The 22,134-nt window shown below is 39.7% G+C and overlaps 1 protein-coding gene across 1 annotated transcript in view; it reads right to left on the bottom strand.

Moving 5' to 3' along the window:
* Positions 1–22,134, bottom strand: part of EPSTI1 (epithelial stromal interaction 1) — a 49,336-nt gene that overhangs the window by 5,689 nt on the left and 21,513 nt on the right. Inside the window, 5 exon segments of the mRNA XM_034074555.1 lie at positions 1,205–1,310; positions 2,843–2,916; positions 7,516–7,599; positions 10,841–10,934; positions 20,691–20,764. Of these exon segments, the coding sequence (XP_033930446.1) occupies positions 1,223–1,310; positions 2,843–2,916; positions 7,516–7,599; positions 10,841–10,934; positions 20,691–20,764 (414 nt within the window). The 3' untranslated portion in view covers positions 1,205–1,222.

The raw sequence follows: 22,134 nt of genomic DNA, 5'->3' as shown, positions 1-22,134 counted from the left end.
TATCCTTCAGAAGATGCTTCAGACAGAGTACTCTCTTACTCACACTCTTTTACAAGCCTGGACATTTGTAGTCTGGTTTCCAACAGCTCCTAGATTGCCTGGCATGTAATACAGGCTTTACAAGTAAAGCCTCTGACCAACTGGTTCTCCAAGCAGCTGCCCGCAGACCTTATGGGAGGTTGAGGGGCCAGATCCTGCCTTCTCTTAGAAAGGCCAAGAGAACCAATTCAAGATGCCTGAGCCCTCTCCATGGCCCAGGACTTCCCCAAAGCTTGTAGTGATGAAGACACTCCTTTTCTGCTTCCAGTATATGGAAAACTCCAGCAGCAATAATATTTGCTTCTTAATCATGTCTTGACTTCATAGATGCTTGAACCCAAGTCTTCCTGGCATTCATCTACCAATATCCAGTCCAACTAATACAATTCAAATTTTTCTGGTTTATCAGCTAAACATCTTCACACTGGAACTAAATTTTCTCAGACTCTCATCCTTTTGCTGCTCATTCTTTGTAAATCTTTCATTTCTGCACTAGGATCCTCCCAGCATTGAATTTCAATCTAATGGAAATTTCCATAATGCGAATACTACATAATTTTGTTTTTTACACTGAAGAGTGCAATTCTAAATAACAGTCACATTAATGCCTCATTAGTACAGCTGAAAAAATAATGGATGTTTAATAGGCTACAGTCAAGATAGCCTAATCTTTTCTTCAAAGTATCTTTACAAATACTATGTACTTTAAATTGATGCAGTTGGGTCTTCTATGTCGCAATTTTATATAGATAAAAAATGACCAGCTTTACCTTTCATGTGACATTTTCTCCTTCAATTTCAGTATCACAGTAAAATGTTTACAGCATTTTCAAACATGTTTCGTTTTAAAACTTTTCAAAAATCCCTTACCATTTCAGTACCCTTGTTCTGAGCTTAAGGAAGTACTTAGATGCGGTTCCTTGCAGTAAGTACCTTGCATGCAAAATATGCAAGTGAGTTCTGCTGCAAGAGAACCTCCCTCCTTCTATTTGAACAGCTTGTATTTAAGATAGAATTTCTTCTTAAAAGCTATTGTAGACTGACAGCCAGGATGGTGAGTTCTGTCAGACAGGATAAAAACACACAGACACATAATAGTATCTAGGGAAAAATTCAACTTTTAAACAATTTCATTGATTTTGTGTTCTGCACCCAAAAATCTTACCCAGCCACTGCTACTGCATTAGTCCAGGCCCCCAGAATGTTCAGGTTGGTGGATGTTAGTAGGTTGTGTTTTGTTCTGGAGTCGGTCCAGGAAAGCATTATTTACCCTTAGAATACAATAAAAAATGAACAATGCTTGAAAGCATCTGAGGAGTTCACAAACTTGAAATTCAGTGGTTTTCCCTATTCTCAGTTCAATACCTATCTTCCTATGTTTTCAAGCCTGTGCTGCAAAACCATGGACAGGCATGAGATAGGGTGGATTTCATTTTCAGATCACTGGATGCTTCCTTATCCTGTGATCAGTCATTTGTGATTAAAAGGCATGCCTTGGCTGCTGTGAGAAATGCACTAAAATTCTCCATAGAAAGACAACTTGCATACCACCACCCACCTCATTAGGAAGATGAGCTCTTTCGACAATTCACCCTAGGCAGACTTGTGTTCAGTACAGAAGAAGAGATTCTAGAAATATTGCTTTCCTAATGTGAATCAAAAAAAACACTTCAGCTTGATCTAACAGACACAATTTATGTAGCTGACAACTTCTTTTCCTACCATCCAGCTCTGAAATCCATTCTAGCATTTTCTTGTACTGCTCTATCAATCCAGAAAGCATGCACCAATGCAAATACACTTTTCCTCAATCTGTTTTAAATATTTTCAAACCTTCTGAAAACTATGCCTTTTTTCCTCCCCTATTAATGCTTAGAACTGACACACATGCTTAGACATGACTGTTGTTTCAATGTTTTACAACGCTATTGGTAAGGATGATGTAAAATGCAAGATGCTGGATTATTTCTGTCTAGGGACATGAGATGGACTGAATCGAAAACCCTTCATTAACTTCTATGGGTAATTATCTTGATATCTTTGCTAGAGAAAAAAGAAAAAAAAAAGAAATGAAAATGGCATGAAAAGTGGCTGCTTACAAAAGTAATTTATTTTTTTATATGTGTCCCTAATGATATAAAAAGGAAAACAAATGGCGATTTTATTTTTGAGCCTGGGCATAGTTTATTTCTGCCAGCCAAAAACAAAGCTGAGAATATATCTGTGCTTCAAGATAATGGAAAGTCAGGTAAGCGACAGACATGCAAGATTAGAACCACTGAGCACAGAGAGGGCATGGCAGTGGGGCATAGCCTGGGGCACAAAGCAATACAGTTGCAGAAGGCCTTGAGGCACTGCATCTTCCATCTGTATCAACATCAAATCCCACACTTAGCTCTGCCTGTTAAACTCGGTGACAGTCAGCCACAAAATATGGCATGGAAAAAGCAGCCCACTCTAAACCAAGGGAAGAAAAATTAAACAAACACATAGATAAGTAAATACTTCCCCAGATGAAGCTACTGTACTAGTAGTTACCCATGAAACTACTAATAGTTTCCACTCTATGCCATATTCGACACTGACAGGATAAATAAAGTCAAAATGGCACTATGGGTCATACTGCATTACAGTGAGCAGTTTTAATGATGGATATTAGTGGCTTATTTGAAGGCAAAGTTAAGCCAGAGCTGAGGTCTGGGATCCTTATTGCAACTGTCTTCTAACGCACGAATGCTTGCATTTTGAGACAGTTTCCAGATAGGAATTCAATTAAAGTGTGCTCTGCATTTTTGCATCATACCTCCTTTGTTCATCTTGACGTGCTCTCATCCTGTCTTCCTCTTCCTGCTTTTGTTTAAATTCCATTAATTCAGCCTGGGAATGATAAAAGTGAAACAAACAACAAACTTATTTTTAATTAACATACCTATGTTGCAAACCCAATTAATTCCACATGGTGATAACTTCAGCTAGAGCCACTTGTCATACCCAGAACTTTTCTCAATAGCGTTTTATTTAAGTGACAGCACTATGTTAAAAGCCTAGCTAACTTTTCTGTTCTGCATTGCACAGCATGAGTTTTGTTTGTGTGTTAAAAACTGGGAATTAACAGAATTCAGACATTTACAGTCCTGCATTTAAAGGGGTAAGCTAGACACATGCCTGCTTCACTTGCCCCAGCCCACATATTTGCATTTCCCTGTGGGTCCAAGCCAACATCTTCTAGCAGGAGCAGACACAGCTGTCATGCCTGTAGGGTATGAAGGAGACATGTCCTTCACCTTCTGCCTCCATGGAACACAAGGAGAAGATGGGAATAGGGGTGTGTCACCTCCAGCTCTCTGGGGCTCTCCAAAGAGTGAGGAAAGGGCAAATAGTACCTGGGCTGTGACAACGGTATGAAGTTCAACAAGGCTCAGTGCCAGGTCCTGCTCTTGGCCCACAACACCCCCATGCAATGCTACAGGTTTTGGGAGGAATGGCTGGAAAGCTGCTCAATGGAAAAGGACCTGGGGGTGCTGACTGACAGCTGAACATGAGCCAGCTTGCGCCCAGACAGCCAAGAAGGCCAATAGCATCCTGACTTGTATCAGCAATAGTGTGGCCAGCAGGACCAGCACAGTGATCATCCCCCTGTACTGGCACTGGTGAGTCTGCACCTTGAATCCTGTGTTCAGTTCTGGGCCCCTCACTACAAGAGAGACATTGAGGTGCTGGAGCAGGTCCAGAAAAGGGCAATAGAGCTGGTGAAGGTTCTGGAGAACAAGTTTTATGAGGAGTGGCTGAGGGAACTGGGGGTGTTTAGTCTGGAGAAAAGGAGGTTCAGGGGGACCTTATTGCTCTCTGCAACTACTTGAAAGTAGGATGGAGTGAGGTGGGGGTTGCTCTCTTCTCCCAAGTAAGAAGTGATAGGACAAGAGGTAACAGCCTCAAGCTGGGAGGTTCAGATTGAAATTAGTAAAAATTTCTTCACTGAGAGGGTGCTCAGGCATTGGAACAGGCTGCCCAGGGAAGTGGTGGAGCCACTGTCCCTGGAAGTGTTCAAAAACTGTGTAATTAGGTCCTCATTGACACGGTTTGGTGGTAGACTTGGCAGTTCTGGGGTAATGATTGGACTTGATGGTCTTTAAGCTCATTTCCAAACTAGCTGATTCTATGATTCTACAGTTCTACGATTCTGTTGGGTTGGTGAAACAGCGTGCAAGCTCACAGCATTGCAGCAGCCTACCATTCTTACATTACCCAATATTAAGGTATACAAACAATGTCAAAGGTAATTCTTTTCAGAGGAGAGTTTAATTGTGCAATTTTAGTCAGAACTGCAAAGTAAAGTCATGCAGCTTGTATGATTCTGCTTTGCATGTGTGCTTGTTTGGCTCTTGCTCTCTGCAGTGCACCCAAGAACTGAAGTTGCAGATTTTTCTGTGAAGAAAATTTGGCTTGCAGGGTGAGAGGGAAGGGATATGATCAGACCCATCTTTCATATTTTCCATAGCAACTGAGCAGCAGTAGGAATAGAAACTAAAATAAAATTATGCAGTTAGAGAAAAGCTTCAATAACTGAATGAAACCACAAAAGTTAAAAAAAAATCAATTCAAGTTCCATTAAATAAAAACTATGCAATAGACGTATGAAGAAAATCAATATCTGTGAATGTGTTGTGTATCAATATTTGTCTAGCCCCCTAAAAGAAGAAACAGGATTAAGAAATAAAAAAGCCAACCTTAATTTTCACTGTTTTAAATAACTATTCAACCTGAAAATTAAAACCCAGTATCTGACTTTCCAATATGCTGAGTCCTCTCTTGGAGTAATGTTCTGAAATATATGGTGTGTATATGATGCAGTGTTCAAAGCATACTGAAAAATTCTAAATCAAGCAATACATACTAAAACCTGCTCTGAGAAAAAAAAGCAGGGGGAGAACTTACAATACCTACATGTTTTATAGCTATACTGTGCTAGGAGGTACACACAAGACACAATTCACAATTACGTTAATAAATATTGGTTTGAAGTGGAAATGAGCCAACACATACCTGAGGGACAATTATTGGAGCTGTTAAAATACATATTATTTACAGTAGGTTTGTAAGTAGTACATTACTCTGCACAATAGGCAGCAGCAACTATGAAGGCAAGGAGCATTTGGAACCATGTGCCAAGCAAGAACAACCTTAGAAACAGCCAACACCTTCTTAGCAATGTGTTGAAATTAGTAAAGACTTTAAAGCTCTGTAAATCCTTTAAACCAAACCTTCATAAAGAAGGAACATGCTAATTCACATCTGTAGTTTTTTTCTCTATGGAAGAATCAATGTAAAGAATACAACAGCTACCAGCCTTACACCCATCAGGACTAACTTTCAAAAATATTTCCTCTGTACAGCTTGTGATGGTAAGCATAGATCTGATGGGAATGTCTCATTTTCCCTCCACCTTTTGTTTCCAGAATCCTGGTTGCTAGAATACTATGAAATGAGGACACTTGTCCCAAACATTTAAAGAAAGATACATCCATGAGAGGGGTTTGTCCAGCTCTAGTAGAAGCTCATTGTGTGGAATTTGTTGTGTTTGTTTGCTGCTACTGGGAAGAAATTTAACATTAATTTGGATGTTAGTAACAGCAGAGGCATAGCAAGAGGCTCAGTGTTTGCTAATATGTTTTCAAATTATTCGCTAATATGATTGCAAATCCTGCCTTCCCTGTACTTGCACAGTCACACCTAGAACAAGGCAGATAGCAGCACAGTGCCATGGCTTTCTGTAGTGAACTTTATGTGGACCACTTGGTGGATAAAGAACTGGCTGGATGGCCTCACACAAAGAGTTGTGGTCAATGGCTCAATGTCCGGCTGGAGACCAGTAACGAGTGGTGTCCCTCAGGGATCGGGGTTGGGACCAGTCTTGTTCAACATCTTTGTCAGTGACATGGACAGTGGCATTGAGTGTGCCCTCAGCAAGTTTGCCGATGACACCAAGCTGTGTGGTTCGGTTGATACACTGGAGGGAAGGAATGCCATCCAGAGGGACCTTGACACACTTGTGAGGTGGGCTGATGCCAACCTCATGAAGTTTAACCATGACAAGTGCAAGGTCCTACACCTGAGACAGAGCAATCCCAGGCACAGCTACAGATTGGGCAGAGAAGAGATTCAGAGCAGCCCTGTGGAGAAGGACTTGGGGGTGTTGGTCAATGAGAAAATGAACATGAGTCGGCTTCAGTGTGCACTCACAGCCCAGAAAGCCAACTGTATCCTGGGCTGCAGGTCGAAGGAGGTGATCCTGCCCCTCTACTCTGCTCTTGGGAGACCCCACTTGGAGTATTGTGTGCAGTTCTGGTGTCCTCAACACAAAAAGGACATGGAACTGTTGGAACAAGTCCAGAGGAGGTCCACGAGGATGATCAGGGGACTGGAGCACCTCCTGTATGAAGACAAGCTGAGAAAGTTGTGGCTGCTCAGCCTGGAGACCTCATAGCAGCCTTCCAGTATCTGAAGGGGGCCTATAGGGATGCTGGGGAGGGACTCTTCATTCAGGACTGTAGTGATAGGACAAGGGGTAACGGGTTAAAACTTCAACAGGGGAAGCTTAGATTGGATATAAGGAAGAAATTCTTTCTTGTCAGGGTGGTGAGGCACTGGAATGGGTTGCCCAGGGAGGCTTTGAATGCTCCATCCCTGGCAGTGTTCAAGGACAGGTTGGACAGAGCCTTGGGTGACATGATTTAGTGTGAGGTATTCCTGCCCATGGCACGGGGGTTGGAACTAGACGATCGTAAGGTCCTTTCCAACCCTAACTATTCTATGATTCTATGATTATGTGGACATGGTACTTAAATCTATGCCACAGGGACTACAGTGGTGCAGACACATTTCAGGCAATATGTGCTACATATGCAGAAGGTGGAGTTCAGACTTGCAGTTACAGTATGCCTGCTTTTTAGGCAACTCAGAACTCTTCATTTAGGTGGTTAGCAAGGGAGCAGAGAAGAAAATAGACTTAAAAGCAAAACTAAGAGCTTCCACATCCCCTTTTGGAAAGGCAGAGCACGTGGGCCTTAATTCTCTAGAAAAAGAAAAAAGATTATTCAGTTTGAGATCATCATGAATATCATGAATGATATTGAGAATCTCATAAGATTACTTCTGCCTGAAAGAGAGGAAATTGGTTTCTTTAGCCTATGAAATCAGGTGCCATGGTCAAAAAACTTCTCTGCACAATTGTTCAGATAGAGAGGTGAACAAAACCAGTCATCCAGTTGTAAACAGCCTTGAGCCCAGAAGGTAATTGTCCTGTCCCTGTCCAAATTTTACAGCTTGGCTCATCTCTCTCACAATATTTGAAAACACCGACTGAATCACTTTTGCTAAAGAGAAGTTCTGTGCGTAGGCTACAAGTAATCAATGTATATAATTGGTTTCACAGCATGCAAAAATGATACAATATGCAAACTGTTAATATATAATTACCTTCCTCCGTTGTTCTTGCTTCATTTCCTCTAATCTTCTGGTTTCATCCTCTCGAAGAGCTTGCTTATATGTATGGCTTCTCATCTATTGTTCAGCAAATATAAACATATTGGGTGGGGAGAAGGGGACAAATTCGCAAATCTTATTCCCAAATTGTTATACAGGTATTTAAGAAAAGAGAACTAGTTGAATGATTACAGTTACTTAAAAAATAGATTAGTCTCAAGACTAGAATTTAAACAAGAAGTGGTCTAAAGACTCTTGGTCATTTGGTTTGGCTCAATGTTCACTTGCACATCACAACCAGGTAACCAGAGCATGTACTACTTGGTGTCCCAGTGGCAGGCATAAACATGCCCTGAGCAGTCAGAAAGCACAATCAGGAACTGATAGTGAGATGGGCTATTCTGGGAAGAAAGAAAACATTACAAAGCTAACAAAGCAGAATGGAGGCCTGGTAACACAGAGGGATTATTTGTGGTTTGTTATTTGTGGATTATTTGTAGAAAGGTATTTGTGGAGGTAGGGCAACAGAAACCAAGAAATCAAAAGTGCAGTATTATTTGTGGGGCAGCCAAGACAGCTGAAAATCTGAACTATGCATCATGAATAATGCATTCAGCTGTGTAGTAGATGTTCAGTACAATAACTAACCCTGGTGTTTCAGAAGTTACAGTTAGTGAAGAGCCAGCCTACCAGTAAGATCTTATAGGATCCTTAGGATCTTTTACATAGGAACTTATACTGTAAAGTCTTTGATCAGAGACATAGTGTAGCACACTAAATAATGAGCCAGTATAATTTAATACAAGAAGTGTGCACGTTTGACTTTAGTGAGGGATTTGTTGCAGGTCCGCAGAATGTTCTCAAAATTTGATGTATGCATGCAGACTGACACCATTAAAACAACAGGCACATAATTTGCTAAAAAGACTGAAAAGAGAAAGCAATTATTAATAGCTCAATTTTGAGCTGGGAGAAGTTGTTACATGTGTCCAGGGAGACTCATTCTAGGTCCAATATTATTCATTACTCTCTGTAATGGCTTGGAGAATTGTGTGAAGTGTGTGTTAATCAAGTTGGAAGACAGTAAAAATCTACACAGGATTGGTAACACTTTGAAAGACAGGATTAAAATAATTATGGGCTTGATTAAATAAGCAGGCCAGAGAAGTCACCAATGACAGAGTCACTCCAAAGAAGTTAAATTTGTTCATGTACACCAAGTAATATTTAACACTAATATTTGAATTAAGTGTGTTACATGAATACAACTACCAAAGAAATTATGTGAGTGGAAAAAAAAAAATCAATCAACTTTACATTGCCCCAAACTTTTTTCTAACATAAATTTTAAATTTAAAAAGTCATATATTTACCCACCACCACCCTTTTAGCATGCATGTCAGGCACTTCCTAAGCTTATCACATTTCACTATTTCAAATACGTTGCTTCTGAATCTTTTAATTACTCTAAAAAAGGACAGGTCCATGATAACATCAAAATTAGAGTTCAGGTTTTCCACTGGTTTAGCATTTTGGTAGTACACCAAGTCTATTTAGATAACAACTCATTGGTTATGTGCTTCAGGTTCCTCACACAGAGCACAGAGGCTGTGTGTAAGCCTACAGACTGAACCTCATACAAGGTGCTTGGGAAGACATTTTGCTAACTGTGTTGCTGCATTATAAGCAAGTGACATATTGATCCACAAAGCTATAGAAATGCTGCCATTAAAAGACATGTATAATATCAGCTAGTGCTAAAGAACATTACAGATAAAAGATGTATATTATTTGCTTTGATACTAGTAAATCCAAAGATGAATTATAGTATGTAAGCTGGCATAATTTATAAAGAAACCTTTCAAAAACTGATATGACAAAGGCACATATAGGTAAGTGAAGGAAAAGGCATAAAGACTGCAAGTAGGACCTATACACCTGAAAGAATTCAGTGTTCTCTCAGGCATTCATGCCCTTCTGTATAGATATGAAGACACCAGAATACTGAGGTCCAAGTCAGTCATGAGGACATGAGCTTGGTTGTCTTTGCAGTTCACTGTTCACACCGTATGAAAGGCTGCAGATCTGGGTCTTCCCTACCAAAGAACAAGCTCCCCACTGCTCAATGTTGAATGCTTCAAGAGGTAGGTAGAAGGGGTTTCAAGACCTATTTTCTCCCTTCTCGTAATCCTTCATCTTACTTGTACACTCAAGAGTACAAAGGCAATCTGAAAGCCACTCTTTGCAATTGACATTCTGCCAAACAATGCTGGGCAGAGATTGGCTCCTTCAAACTGTATATCTGCCTACACATGCTAAAATTTCTTTATGGTTCTTAGAGACACAAAATGACCTGAGAAATCGAAGTGGAAAAGAATAATTTTTCTATCACTTTCCCTTTTCATGCAATGAAAAGCAGGAAGCAATACTAGAGGCAAGACAGAGCTGTCATATATACTGCCCACAGCAATCTCTGTAACAGGAGGATCTTGCACGTTTCCAAGCTTCTTATGAAATATGGAGGTAAAGCTTTTTTTCTCTTTACTCTGCTGTTGGTTCTGTTCAAACCTATTCAAGGGTGTATGCAACTGAGTGCTATCCGGATGGGATAATTCCAAATTTCTGCTGACTAAGGACTATTGCTTGTAACAGCAATTTCTGTCCACTTGGCTGCCTGCTCTTTGTCTTTCCCCCAGTTATGAACCTTCCTAAAGGAGAAATACTTCTGTCTCAGGCTTAATATCCATCACTGGAAGTTCTTACATTAGGAGGAAAGTGGTTTAGACATGAAGAGACTAACCATATGTGGAAAAGCCTTTCTGAGGCAAATAGTATAATGAAACTTAAAGCAGTACTTTTTCTACTTCCTAGTTACATTGATACTTAACAGGCTGATTCAAACTGGGACAAAGTCTCCAAGCAGTCTGTGGAATCACTCTTAGGATGCAGTGAGGAGTAGGTTTCTCTTCTGGCGAGAAGTTAAGCATCTGCTGACATGAACTAGTTGAGATTTCATAAAAGCTTTCCACCAGTGGATGGGTACAGAGCATATTTAAGATTCTGATCTGACCTTAGAGTATAAATCTGGTTCTCATTTACCAAAAAGAGGTCTGTGAGTAACAGAGGCAGCCCCCTACTATGTAGGATATTATCAGTGTGTAAGAAACAATGTAGACAATCTCATTCACCCAGAAAGAGTCCTGGCAATTGCTGAGCTCTGTCTAGGCAATTAAGCTCAATTAGAATATTCTAATATTACACTATTGACAGCACCTGGAAAGCTGATAGAAAATATAGCACATGCCATGATTTTTCTTACCCATGCTGTAGATTCTGCGCCATGATTAGCAATCTGACAGGAATCACTCTTTGGCAAACCCAAGTCCAATCTGTTCAATAATTCATTGGTTTTGCTATGAAGAAATCCAATCCAAATAGAATTGTTAGTGTTTCCATAAAAATAAATACAGTTTTTTATTCCACCCTTGGAATCTAGCCTAGACATTTTATCATGTGCCAGCTTAAAAACACCACAGGTGGAACAGAAGGTTACGGAGACAGACAGAATGAAATGGGACAGAGGATCAGAGCCTATATTATGGATAAGACATTTGCTGGGAGGACCTTTTAAGCAAACAATTCTTATTATTTGCATATTTATGGTTTAAATAAGTGGCTATGCTTTCTTTCCTCATTGTAAAGCATCTAAAACAAAGACTCACATACTATTGGACTTCACCAGGATGCAATTGCTTCACTGAATTGTTGCAAATCCTTCTACCAGATCTGTAAATCTCAGATAAGTTATTTAAAAGATCATTTTAAGGATATTTCCTTTATGCTTAATATAATGCAAATTTACAGCAAATTTCTTAATTAAGCAGAAATACAAGCATTTTGTACACTGAAAAAAATATTTGCCTTTAGTTGAAGCAGAATTGCACAACTAAACAGGATTTTCAAAGCAGCATTGCTTTGTTCACAGTTTTAATCAAGTACAGTTAAATAAAGTCATTAGCAGAAACAAACCAAACATCAAGAACAGGAGTTCCAGTGCCATGATCAGGAACCAGTTTGCAAAACTGCAGTCCCAGGCATATCTATTCAAATCTTCACTCACTCAGAGCAATCAAATTAGAGGAAAGAGGAAACTTTATTTCTGTATGCAGCTTTGGAAAGCATGACAGTACTGAAGTGAGAGCAGAAAGACTGCTTCAACAGGCAAAGGTTTACTCTGCTAATAGCACAATCAGCTAGCTCTGGCAGGGGGAGAAGATGCTGCTACCAAAGATAACTGCTTAACCTTGGAGAAAAAAACTTGGCCTATGAGTGATGCTGACTAACTGCTGAAACAGACTACCAAGTGTGCTTTTTTCTTTCACTCTCTGATCTCAAATGGTGAGTAGATGCCTTTTTGGAAAATGTCCTGCTGGTCAGTGGGTGACTTTTCACTTGAGAAGTCAGGAAAAAGAACAGGAACATATGAGTTCTCCGCTACTCTACACAACACAAAACCATGTTACCAGTTCAGTTACAGAACTTGATCAGGCTGTAGCAAACCGTGCTTTTAAAGTCTCAGCATTCCCAGTTCACTCCCTTTTTTCCATTACCTGGACCTCAGCCAACTCACAATACAGAAAGAATCAAGTGAAGCATAAGATTCCCTTATATACAAAGCACATCAAAGCTAAATAAATTAATAGTCTTCTTAACCAAGCATAAAGTTCATATATTTTTTCGCATGAAAGATGAGTAGTTAAGTAGTGAGACTGCACAGAACAATTTTGGGAACTTGAGGTTTTACATTGCAGATTTTGTGTTGCTCTACCTATGCTAAAATAATTTATTTCTACAGCAGAGTCAGAACTCCTACAGAAAGTCTGGAATATATTTGAGAAGGCTGAAGCTCTGCAAAGAAATATCTGGCAACTTGGAGGTATACCTGGATGTTCTAATTCCTTATGGATGGCAAAAGAATGGCATGGGGTATGTGGGGGTTCTCATTATTTGGATAAAAAGAGGTGGAAGCTTAAGATACTGCATTTTCCAGATCAGCACATGGATAGATGGAAAATTAACTCAGTTTCAGTATTAGAAACTATGATTACAAGAGTGGAAGTAAATAAAATTTCTCTGCAAGACTATGCACTGCCTTTGAATACAGAAAACACCCTACTATGCCAATTAAGTAATACATTAGTAAAGTGTCCCTGTCACAAGAAAGGGATTCAGGTTTCTGAACCTGACTAAAGGTAAACTCAGTCAAGTCAGTCATATATGTTAATTCTTTCTGTAACATCTCTACAGAAACCTAGCAATGCATCTGGAGTTGCCAGACTATCAAAATATTGTCTGAATTGTGTTTTTCATAATATTAAACTTAGAATCGTAACAATGCAGAGCATCGCATAAGCCATGCTGCAGAGAAAGGGTGAAGTCAGAGATGACAGTCCAATTAATGTTCCAGAGAGGAAAGCATTATCTCCAGAAGGAAATCAGCATATCAAAGTGTCCATAGGTGTTCTGCATTCAGAGAGTTGGAACAACATCTTGCTAAAACTTCAAGGGCTAATCAAAGATGCTAATTAAATATGTTCCTCTAATTAATATTAAGGAAAGAAGAGCATGAGCTGGAGAAATTAATTTGAAAACAGCAGAATCCTGATACCCTTCAAAAATAGCTAGACAAAAGGAGACCCAAAATTTAGACAAAGAAGATGGCAGCATCCTAACAGGCTGCTAACCTGAGCTCTGACTATACTTAAGCACCAGGCTGAAAGGAAGAGAGCCATTCAGAAACTTTGGTTAAGCTGAGCAATCTTATGGTCTTTTGTCTTCTTGGTAGCCCTGTTTCCCATCACACCATTGGGAACAAGCCTTTTGCTCTCTAATTAAAATAGGCTACTCCCATACTGATACATTTAATAGCACCCAGCAATGCTTTTAGCATGGGAACCCAGCCATCTATATTGTGGTAACAGTTCCTGGAATAGTTTTGACCTATTTCAAACAGCACTTTCCCAAATAACTCCTGGCTGCTGTTCAGGAATGAGGATCAACCACAATTAATTCCCAACAGGCACTTTGGATGCAACTGCCCCAATTTAGGGGTGGATTCATCCTTAGGGACATGAATAAGGACATGGGCTCAGGCTCCAGCATTTTGTTCCACCACCGAGTTGCACAACACTGCTTGCTAAGCAATGCATACAATTTGAGATTTTATTTCTCTCAGTACAAAGATGTAAAGAAAATAATTTTTTCTGACTACACATAAAGTTCTTGGGTTTAAGGCTGTTTTACAGACTAACATTAAAAATGCATCAATTAAAAGGGCTTCTTGTAATCTTCATTATTCCCTCCCAATGACACCAGTGGCAGTTAATAATTTCGCTTAAATTGATGGATATTGAAATACCAGGATACAGAAAAATATGCTGGCTTTTATGCCAGTGCTTTTGAAAATAAAAGCAGCACAGTACTGTTGCATATATCATAAATCTATTTATTTCTCTTGACAATTTTTTAAAGATAATGGCCATACTTATTACTATCGAACACAAGACAGCTCCTTGTTCTCTCAGGCTGAAGGATCTCCAGCAATTCTATTCTAATGAACGTCCACAAGCATGATAAGAGCTATTCAGAAACAATAATAAAAAGTAGAAATAAAGAATCCCAAGCCAGGTAAGTCATTATAGCAGTTTCAGAGAGAAGACAACATGAGTAGCTGCTAAAATAATAGAAGTAGTATCTAGTGCTGAATGACACAGACACACCAGCTTCCGAATTCACTGCCAGTAAGCAATACTAAAGTGATGTTTCATCATTTTCTTCCAAGTCAGCTGAAAAACTAAGAACCACACATAATGCATACATAATGCTAGTTTCACATATCTACTCAGAAGTTTCATGATGGCTTCGAAACAGTAGTAGGCCGCCCAACACCCCTCCCCTCCAAAAAAAACCCAACAAAAAACAAAACAAAAAAAAAGAAAATAAAAACAAACTGAATTTCATTCAAGATGCATCTTTTTGCAGCACCAGCAAACATATCTGCACTTCTCCTCACTTCAACATATTTAATTGGCCAAACATAACAACTTCCTCAAATTTTCCAGGAATTCAGCTCAGCTGCTTAACACTACTAAAGCCTACCCAAAAGAAAAGCTACCCTTCATTTCCGTAAGGTCCATGGTGACTGTGTTCTTACTGATGCCCTTGTTCCTTCCTCAGCAAGGATTCTGCCTCGTGAATTGCCATAAACATCCTGATCAGGCATTTGCTATTGTACTACAGCCAGCCTGGCTAGTATTGGGCCATTGGTGCTTCTCTGCCTAACAAAATCAAATGTTAAAATACAAGAAATTCCCGAAGTCAGTGCAAAGATTGATGAAATTGTGATACATTTATGCATTTTTCCCACAGATTCTGATTTCAGAGATGGAGAAAGAGACTTCAGAGGGAGGTATGCTTGGAATTTTCAGTAATGAAAATCGTTTGTTAAAGTGGGAAATGAAGCCAGGGACTCCATAATACTATTTGCAAAAATAATCCCACAAAAGGTACATATCTCAAAATTAAGCCATTAAGCAAGTTGCAAGTAGCCTCAGTGGGGACACCAATGCTTTTTGATGGCATACAGTTCTACATTTCTCCTATCACATGCCATCTTTGCAGAGATTTATCACAGCAAGAAGTTTGCAAGGGTTATATAATTTAGAAGGCTACAAGCAACTGCCATGTTTCCCATAACTGGGCCATGACAAGGGGCATGTCCATCTTTTAGCAAGAAACATGCCTTCAACTCTACATGGATTCTGGTTTACTTGTACCTTAACCTGAATCCATGCCTGCAGGACAGAGCACAGTTTTTGATAAGAATTAAAAAACAAACATCAGACATGTGCAAAGTTGCCAGTGTGAACTAATGTCCATTCTTTGGTGTGCATGTGAGCAGGAGATTCATCTTTTGCTGCAAGCTATAAGGTGAAAAAATACAATATGACATAATTAATCCACTAAATTCCTGTAGGATATTGATGGCTTTCCTGCAATTCCCTTGACTGGGAAGAAAGGCCATCCTCTGGGTATTTAGTTCACTTGCTTTCCAATACAAACCCTTCCAATAGCCACATATCAAGTTTAATGCAGCATTCATGGACTTCAGTGGGAGTAAAGCACAAGCATAGTCAGGAGGACTTGGACATATCTAATTATAGAGATCAAAACTGTACTGTCTTTGGCTGGTAGGCTTTCTTGTCTGAGTTCTTGAGCGTGTGTTCCTTTTCTTGGGGATAAGAACAAAAAAAGTGGCACTAGTTCATTTTAGGTATAAAGCTTCAAGAAACTATAAAAATAGGTTAAAAAAAAATTCTCAGCAGAATTATTTTGTCACTTCTTACCCACACCCAAAACTAACCTTTCCTGTCAACCCACTTGCTCATTTTTTTCCCCCTGGCTGAATGAAATAATACAGCTAGGCTATTCTTTCCTCCTACCAACTCATCCAATACTCTTCAGTGTTATTTTAGACGTAAGTTTAATTTATTATCTGAAGTAATAAGCATAAATTCAGTTTTAAGGAAAATGCAGTTTTGTGTAAGTCTGTTGCATAGATCTTCCATTCTGTGTGCTCCATCTGCATGTGCAATCTGCTTCTATATTTTCAGCCAGCTTGCATGGGCAGAATAATGCATACAATTAGAAAGCAACCTCACAGGCATTCAATAAACTGCCTTCATTATTACACTCAAGAGAGTCCCTTTGGATGTCTATAAAAGCCTAGTTTTCTGCCTGTTAGCTAAATAATTAACAATGCTTAAAATAATAAGGAGCAAATGAACAAAATGAAGATCATTGTGGCGAAAAGAAGCAAACAAAAGATTCTCAAGGCTGCAAACCCTTTTTGTGCAAGCCCTCTTTCATTCTCTCTAGCAATCTATATTAAAAGTCTGGTCAGGTTTCCACTTGCACTTCTGTGGGGAAAATTTGTTACCAGCCTGTTGTTTGAACCACACATCATAGGGGACTGAAAACTGGCAAGGACACCACTATTTATCCTGTGAAAATAGATAAAAAAAATAAAATTCTGGTCTGATTCAGGTTTTATTTTCTTGCATTTTATGACTTTTGAGAAAACTGCTTTGGCAGGCAACTGTATATCAGCTTGGTTTGGTGAACCTTCTGCATTGTGCTCAGAATACGCACTTAGAGGCACTCTGGCAAGTTCTGTTTCTGGCTCCAGATTCTGAGCAGAACATATTGAGGGCACACATGTACCTGAGTGCAGCAGTGCCAGGAATTTCTACAGGAGTACAACCTTCACAAAAATAGAGGCATAAACATGTAACAAAGGGAAGGATGAAGTGACCTAAAAGCCATGGTGTACTATTGAAAAGTAACCCTATGTTCTAGACTGCTTTTCTCATTATGTAAATAGGTAGATAGCTATTAGGAAAGCAGCAAACCCCTTCCAACACTAGTTACTGGGAAGTCAAATCCAAATTAAATTAAAGCACCTTACTAAAGAGCTGGGTTCAAACCACACGATGAGACATGCTGAAGTTCAGGCACAGATTCACACAGCCTGCACAGCAAGCCACAGGGAAAAGTGAGGCATGAGGTAGCTGTCTCTCATTATAGTTTAAATGACAATTTTTGTGTCCCATCTAAAGAGGGATGTCCTGAAATGTCCTCGCCATCTAACCTCTTCATTGTTCCCACTTGGAAAGATGGACAGTTAGTCCTTTCCTCACCAGGATTAGCAATTGCAAAGTAAGGATTACACAGTCATTTATCATCTTTTAATGCATTCTGACAGAAATGCAGTCTCTGTCACAGGCCATCAATGTAAAATATATCTAAGACACCATTACTCAGAAGCAAGAGCTCCATTTCATGTGTAAGCAGTTTCTGGTAGACAAGGGGACAAATACTCATTTTCTAGATCTGGCATCTGCAAAGGCAGAACTACAGCAATAAAAACACAAATCTCTCAAGTGCTTCTCCTCTGTTAGTAGAAACCAGTCATGCATCAGTTCCCCCAGCCCAAAGTCTGTTTGTGAGTGCCCTTCAGGCTGTTTATACACAGCTGCTTTAAGAGGTACCTTGTAAGTTTTGTCCATTTTTGTCACCTAAGAGAGTCTGAGTCCACCTGGGTCAGAGGAGCTAGAGGAGTTGCTGATCCTAAAAGAGAGAGGCTTGCAGACTTTTCCACAGCATTCTGTATGCATGCCTAGACCTCATTCTCATGAGACATAAACACATACCCAAGCAACTGTGACAACAGATACAGTTGACTTCCAAGGGCTACTTGTACACAAAGAAGCTAACAAAGCTCCCAAAAGATAGGAAGTGACTGTATTCTGAAGACAGTGAACAACATTGCAGACAATTTTCCCTTTTGGCATTTACTTACTTCATGTTGCACCCTTTGAAAGGTGATTTCAGTGAGATGTTCCTGGTTTTGAAAGTGACAGGAATTTAATCAGAACAACAAACTCCTAGGCAGCATTATACTTTATTGCCAGAGTATGTTAATGACATGAGAATCTTAATTACCTTTCCTTATCAAATAGAAATGGCATTTCATAAAGGAGAGGTACTGATTGGGCTGTACACTCTGAAGCTTGATACAGCTAGAGGTGGTGATCAATTTTAAAAGGTTTCCCAGCTAATGAGACTGCTGGTAGGCATTGATCTCCTCAGGAAAATTGTGATGTTGCAGCTGCAGATGCTTACAGAGGACAAGCTAACAAGGCAGCTTATCTTTTGAAAGGGCTCCACAGGACATGACTTTGCAGAGGTCACTGATTTATATGCAGTGCATGACCTTCCTTTACCTCTTCCCCAGCAAGCATGGGAGGAGATCAAAATACTCTAGCAGAGACAGCAAGGAAAAGGGCATAACCTCATATTTGTTCTTTTTGCCTCTAGACATAGAGTCCTAAATGATGAAAGTAATGAGTTACTAATTTTTGCATAGCAGGCAAAAGCACATCTTTAAATATCAAGGCACTTCTATGTGAACACGTCTAACAACTGTCGGTACTTCAGTGGAGTTACTTTACAAGATCTGAGTTGTCATACAGTATCTTTCCATTACTTCTGGATGTTGTGCTCTATAAAGCCAGTATCTCTCAGCAATACAATCTCAACAATGCCCAGTGGTAAAGACTCCTTTTTCTGGGCCCACCAGAGGCCATCCTTCAGACCAGGGAAGGCACTAGTGTCACTGTACAACATGGGAGGTTTTTGCTTAACCAAAATTGCATTCACAGTAGGTAGGTTTTCAACTCACTGCCTCCAGGTGCAGTATCTGTAGGGCCCTTATGGTGTGTGTTCAAAACATGATATGTACAAATAATCTTCTGATAGTTGAACATAATCTTGAGCAAAGGAGCTCAACAATATATCTTTACCTTCAGTTGCATCAGTCAGTTTGGTTTCTTAAGATGACACTAACTGAATGCTCACTCATTCCTAAATCAGGGGACAGAACACCTGTCAAGCAGTCTCCTTCTCAGTGTCTGCACCACCTGGGGACCAACCAGCTGCCCACAAGAAGTTGTTTCAGATGGTTTGGGCCTGCTTTTGGCAGAACCAAGCTTACTTTTAATTGAAAAAGTGCTGATCAGCAGAATTCATTTAACCCTGAGCAAAAAATTGTAGCAAGTGAAGGTGAGGGGCAGCAAGAAATATGTCTCTGTGCATAACTGAATAAGATTTAAAACAAAAATAAGCTTAAATGGGAAACTGACAATCCCTTCAGGAAAAAACAAGTCCCATAACTGAGGACCCTAAAATGAAAAGATCTGATGAGTTCGTTATTGAGGTAGGCTCAAAGAGCATGAAGGTGTCTAGTCTGTCAGTAACAGACAGAGATCTAAAGCTGTGCAGGGTCTTCAGAAATCCTGAGGAATCCAGGTGTGTGGGAAATCCATACTGGGACAAACAGCGGACAAACAGCGAACAAACAGCAGTCAAAACACCAGTATCTACAGGCAAACTTTGGCAATGTATTTAAAGAAAAAGCTGTACCTAAAGCCAAGTGGGAAGAAATAAAAGGAAAAAGTCAAGAATGGCAGAGATCAGTGAGAAAGTACTAAAATGTCTATACATCAGAGAACAGTCTGGGCAAATGATGAAAGAACTGGAGCTACTAGCATGGGACAAAATTGACTCCTTTAAAGGTCACAGAGGAGGAAAGAGCAATCAATCATGTTAAGAACACAGGTGAGCAATTTCAGGAGCCAAAGATAAAAAAAGGTAAAGGTGACTAAAGAGCATTGTGTGTTAATTATGTGATAGAGTCAGTCTGGATCAGTTAAAACTAAATAAATAGGATAGAGTGAACTGCCAGGGCAGGAATTTCACTGCCAATGGAATTAATGATGCCAGAAGTTGAACAGTATCTAAATCTGACATTAAGGAAGTATTCTTAGGAAGTAGGTCTTCACAGCAGATCTTTACATTTAAGCTGTAGGACCATGCTAAATATAGGAAATCTTCATTATTTTCATGTGGGTTGGATTTCTTTACTAGTTACTAAAATAAATGGGTAATTTAGATCCCATTTTGATAATTAGTCTTGGATTGAATGATCATATATTGATTCAGTTAGAGAAAGAAAGCACAAAGTCATTCTATAATTCACAGTTTTCATTTCAAAGTGTATGTTTTGAGAAGCTGAGAGAAATCTACTGAACCAAATTTCTCAGAGTAAGGTATGGACAAGGCTTGGAATATTTCACAGAATCAGTGACTGAAGCTGGAAGGGACCTCTGGAATCATCTTGTCCAACTTCCTGCTCAAGCAGGGCAACCTAGAACCAGTTGTTCAGAACTTTTGAATATCTCCAGGGACAGAGACTCCACAACATCCCTGGGCAACCTTTTCGTATGCTTAGTCATCCTCATGGTAAAGAAGTGTTTCCTGATGCTCAGGAGGAACCTCCTGTGGTTCTGCTTGTGCCCATTGCCTCTTCCCCTAAAGTCAAAAGTTTCAAGTCAAAAGGTGAAAAAACAGCAACAGAAGCCAAACCCTCCCTGAGCCCCAAACTGGACAAAAGCAAACAAATAATAAGTAAAATAAAACACCAAGCCCACCCAAACCAGAAGGACAAGCAGATGAAGAATTTTAGGTAATAAATTTCAGGTTTTACTTACTAATGTTGATCTTCAAGGAACATCTCTCTTCTTTGCATTTCTTGCTGTCTTTTCTTAGCTTCAAGTCTCTCTGCCTATAGCATTAAAACCAGGAAAACATAACTAAGATTTTAGTGAGCCAGAAACAAACATTGATTATTTCAATTTAAGAATTTCAATATTATGGTTTTGGTTTGTTGTTTTTTTTTCAAACAGCTATAGCAGCAGTTGGGTGCGGAAGTGACCCAATCTCAAATTTAGAAGTATTCAGATATGACCAAACAGCTCCTAGTCAAGAGATCAGTCTGAAATACAACAGCACAAGGTACAGCAAAAAGAGCAGTCAAAAGGTAGCTCAGTGTATTAAAAGCACAAATCAGAAATGCCAAGCTGGGATTTCGGCCTTGCTGTATTTTGAGCAGAAGCTCCCCCATTGCAGTTCGGGGGGGTGGAAGATGCTCCAAGAGGAGCTCCTACCCAAGGTTCACAACAAGTAGCACATTGAGCAGACTGCAACCTTGGACTGTCACTGCTTATCACCCACCCTGAGAATGAAATAAAACTAACTGTTGGGTAACCCAGCAACCAGGCATTGCTCTAAAGAAAGTGCCCTGGAAATTTCAGACAATGACTTGCAGAGAACAGAAGGGAGGTGTAAGTGGGAATGGCCCATTTGCTCAGAGCCCCAGATCAGGGGCAGGACACTGTACCTGGGTGGAGGTTTTGTGCAGGGCTGGGTAGAATGGGGTGTGTGCTTGTGAAAATGGGAAAATGGTGTCAGAAACTGGGCTATAACCCCCACCCCCATCATTTTCTTCTTGTTCTGCAATCAATAACATTTCAGTAAAATTACAGTTCTCCTGGCAGTTACTCAATTACTTTGCCTTCAGTGATTTCAGGGTGAGCATTTTTTAATTGGATAAAGAATGACTGTCTGGAAGAGATTTGCAAAACAAGTGCAAATTCCTCCTTGGAATGTATTGAATTAAGACAAAAAAAATCCTGTCAGATGTCTGCTGATGGGAAAAGAGTCATTCTGCTGTGCAACAATATAAACTGTTGGAAGGCAAAGGACTTGCTATTTAGAAAAAAAATAATGGGAAAATAAACAAAAGGAGGAAGATGAATCTGAATAAGATGTCCCATTGCTCTGTCATTTGTCATGCTGGGACAGTGGTAGTACTGATGCAATTAAAAAAACAACATATCAAACTAAAGTAAGGGATTTCACCCCACAATATAGGTAAATTTTGACAGTGTTCAATGGTCATTTTGTTTGCTCTTACACAAAGACAGACGATCTTTTAGGCAAAAGGCTCCTATGCATCTGTGCGACTTAACAATTTATAAGCAAAAAAAGGACAGAGGAAGAAAGGAAATCTGACAGCATCTATTATGGTCAAAATTGATGTTGCTACCCTCAGACATCAGTAATAGCTCCCAGGCTTTTCCCCAACATGGCTCA

This window comes from Melopsittacus undulatus, chromosome 2 (genome assembly GCF_012275295.1).
Source record: "Melopsittacus undulatus isolate bMelUnd1 chromosome 2, bMelUnd1.mat.Z, whole genome shotgun sequence".
In the NCBI taxonomy this organism is placed as follows: Eukaryota; Metazoa; Chordata; class Aves; order Psittaciformes; family Psittaculidae; genus Melopsittacus; species Melopsittacus undulatus.
This window is presented reverse-complemented; position numbering and strand designations above follow the sequence as displayed.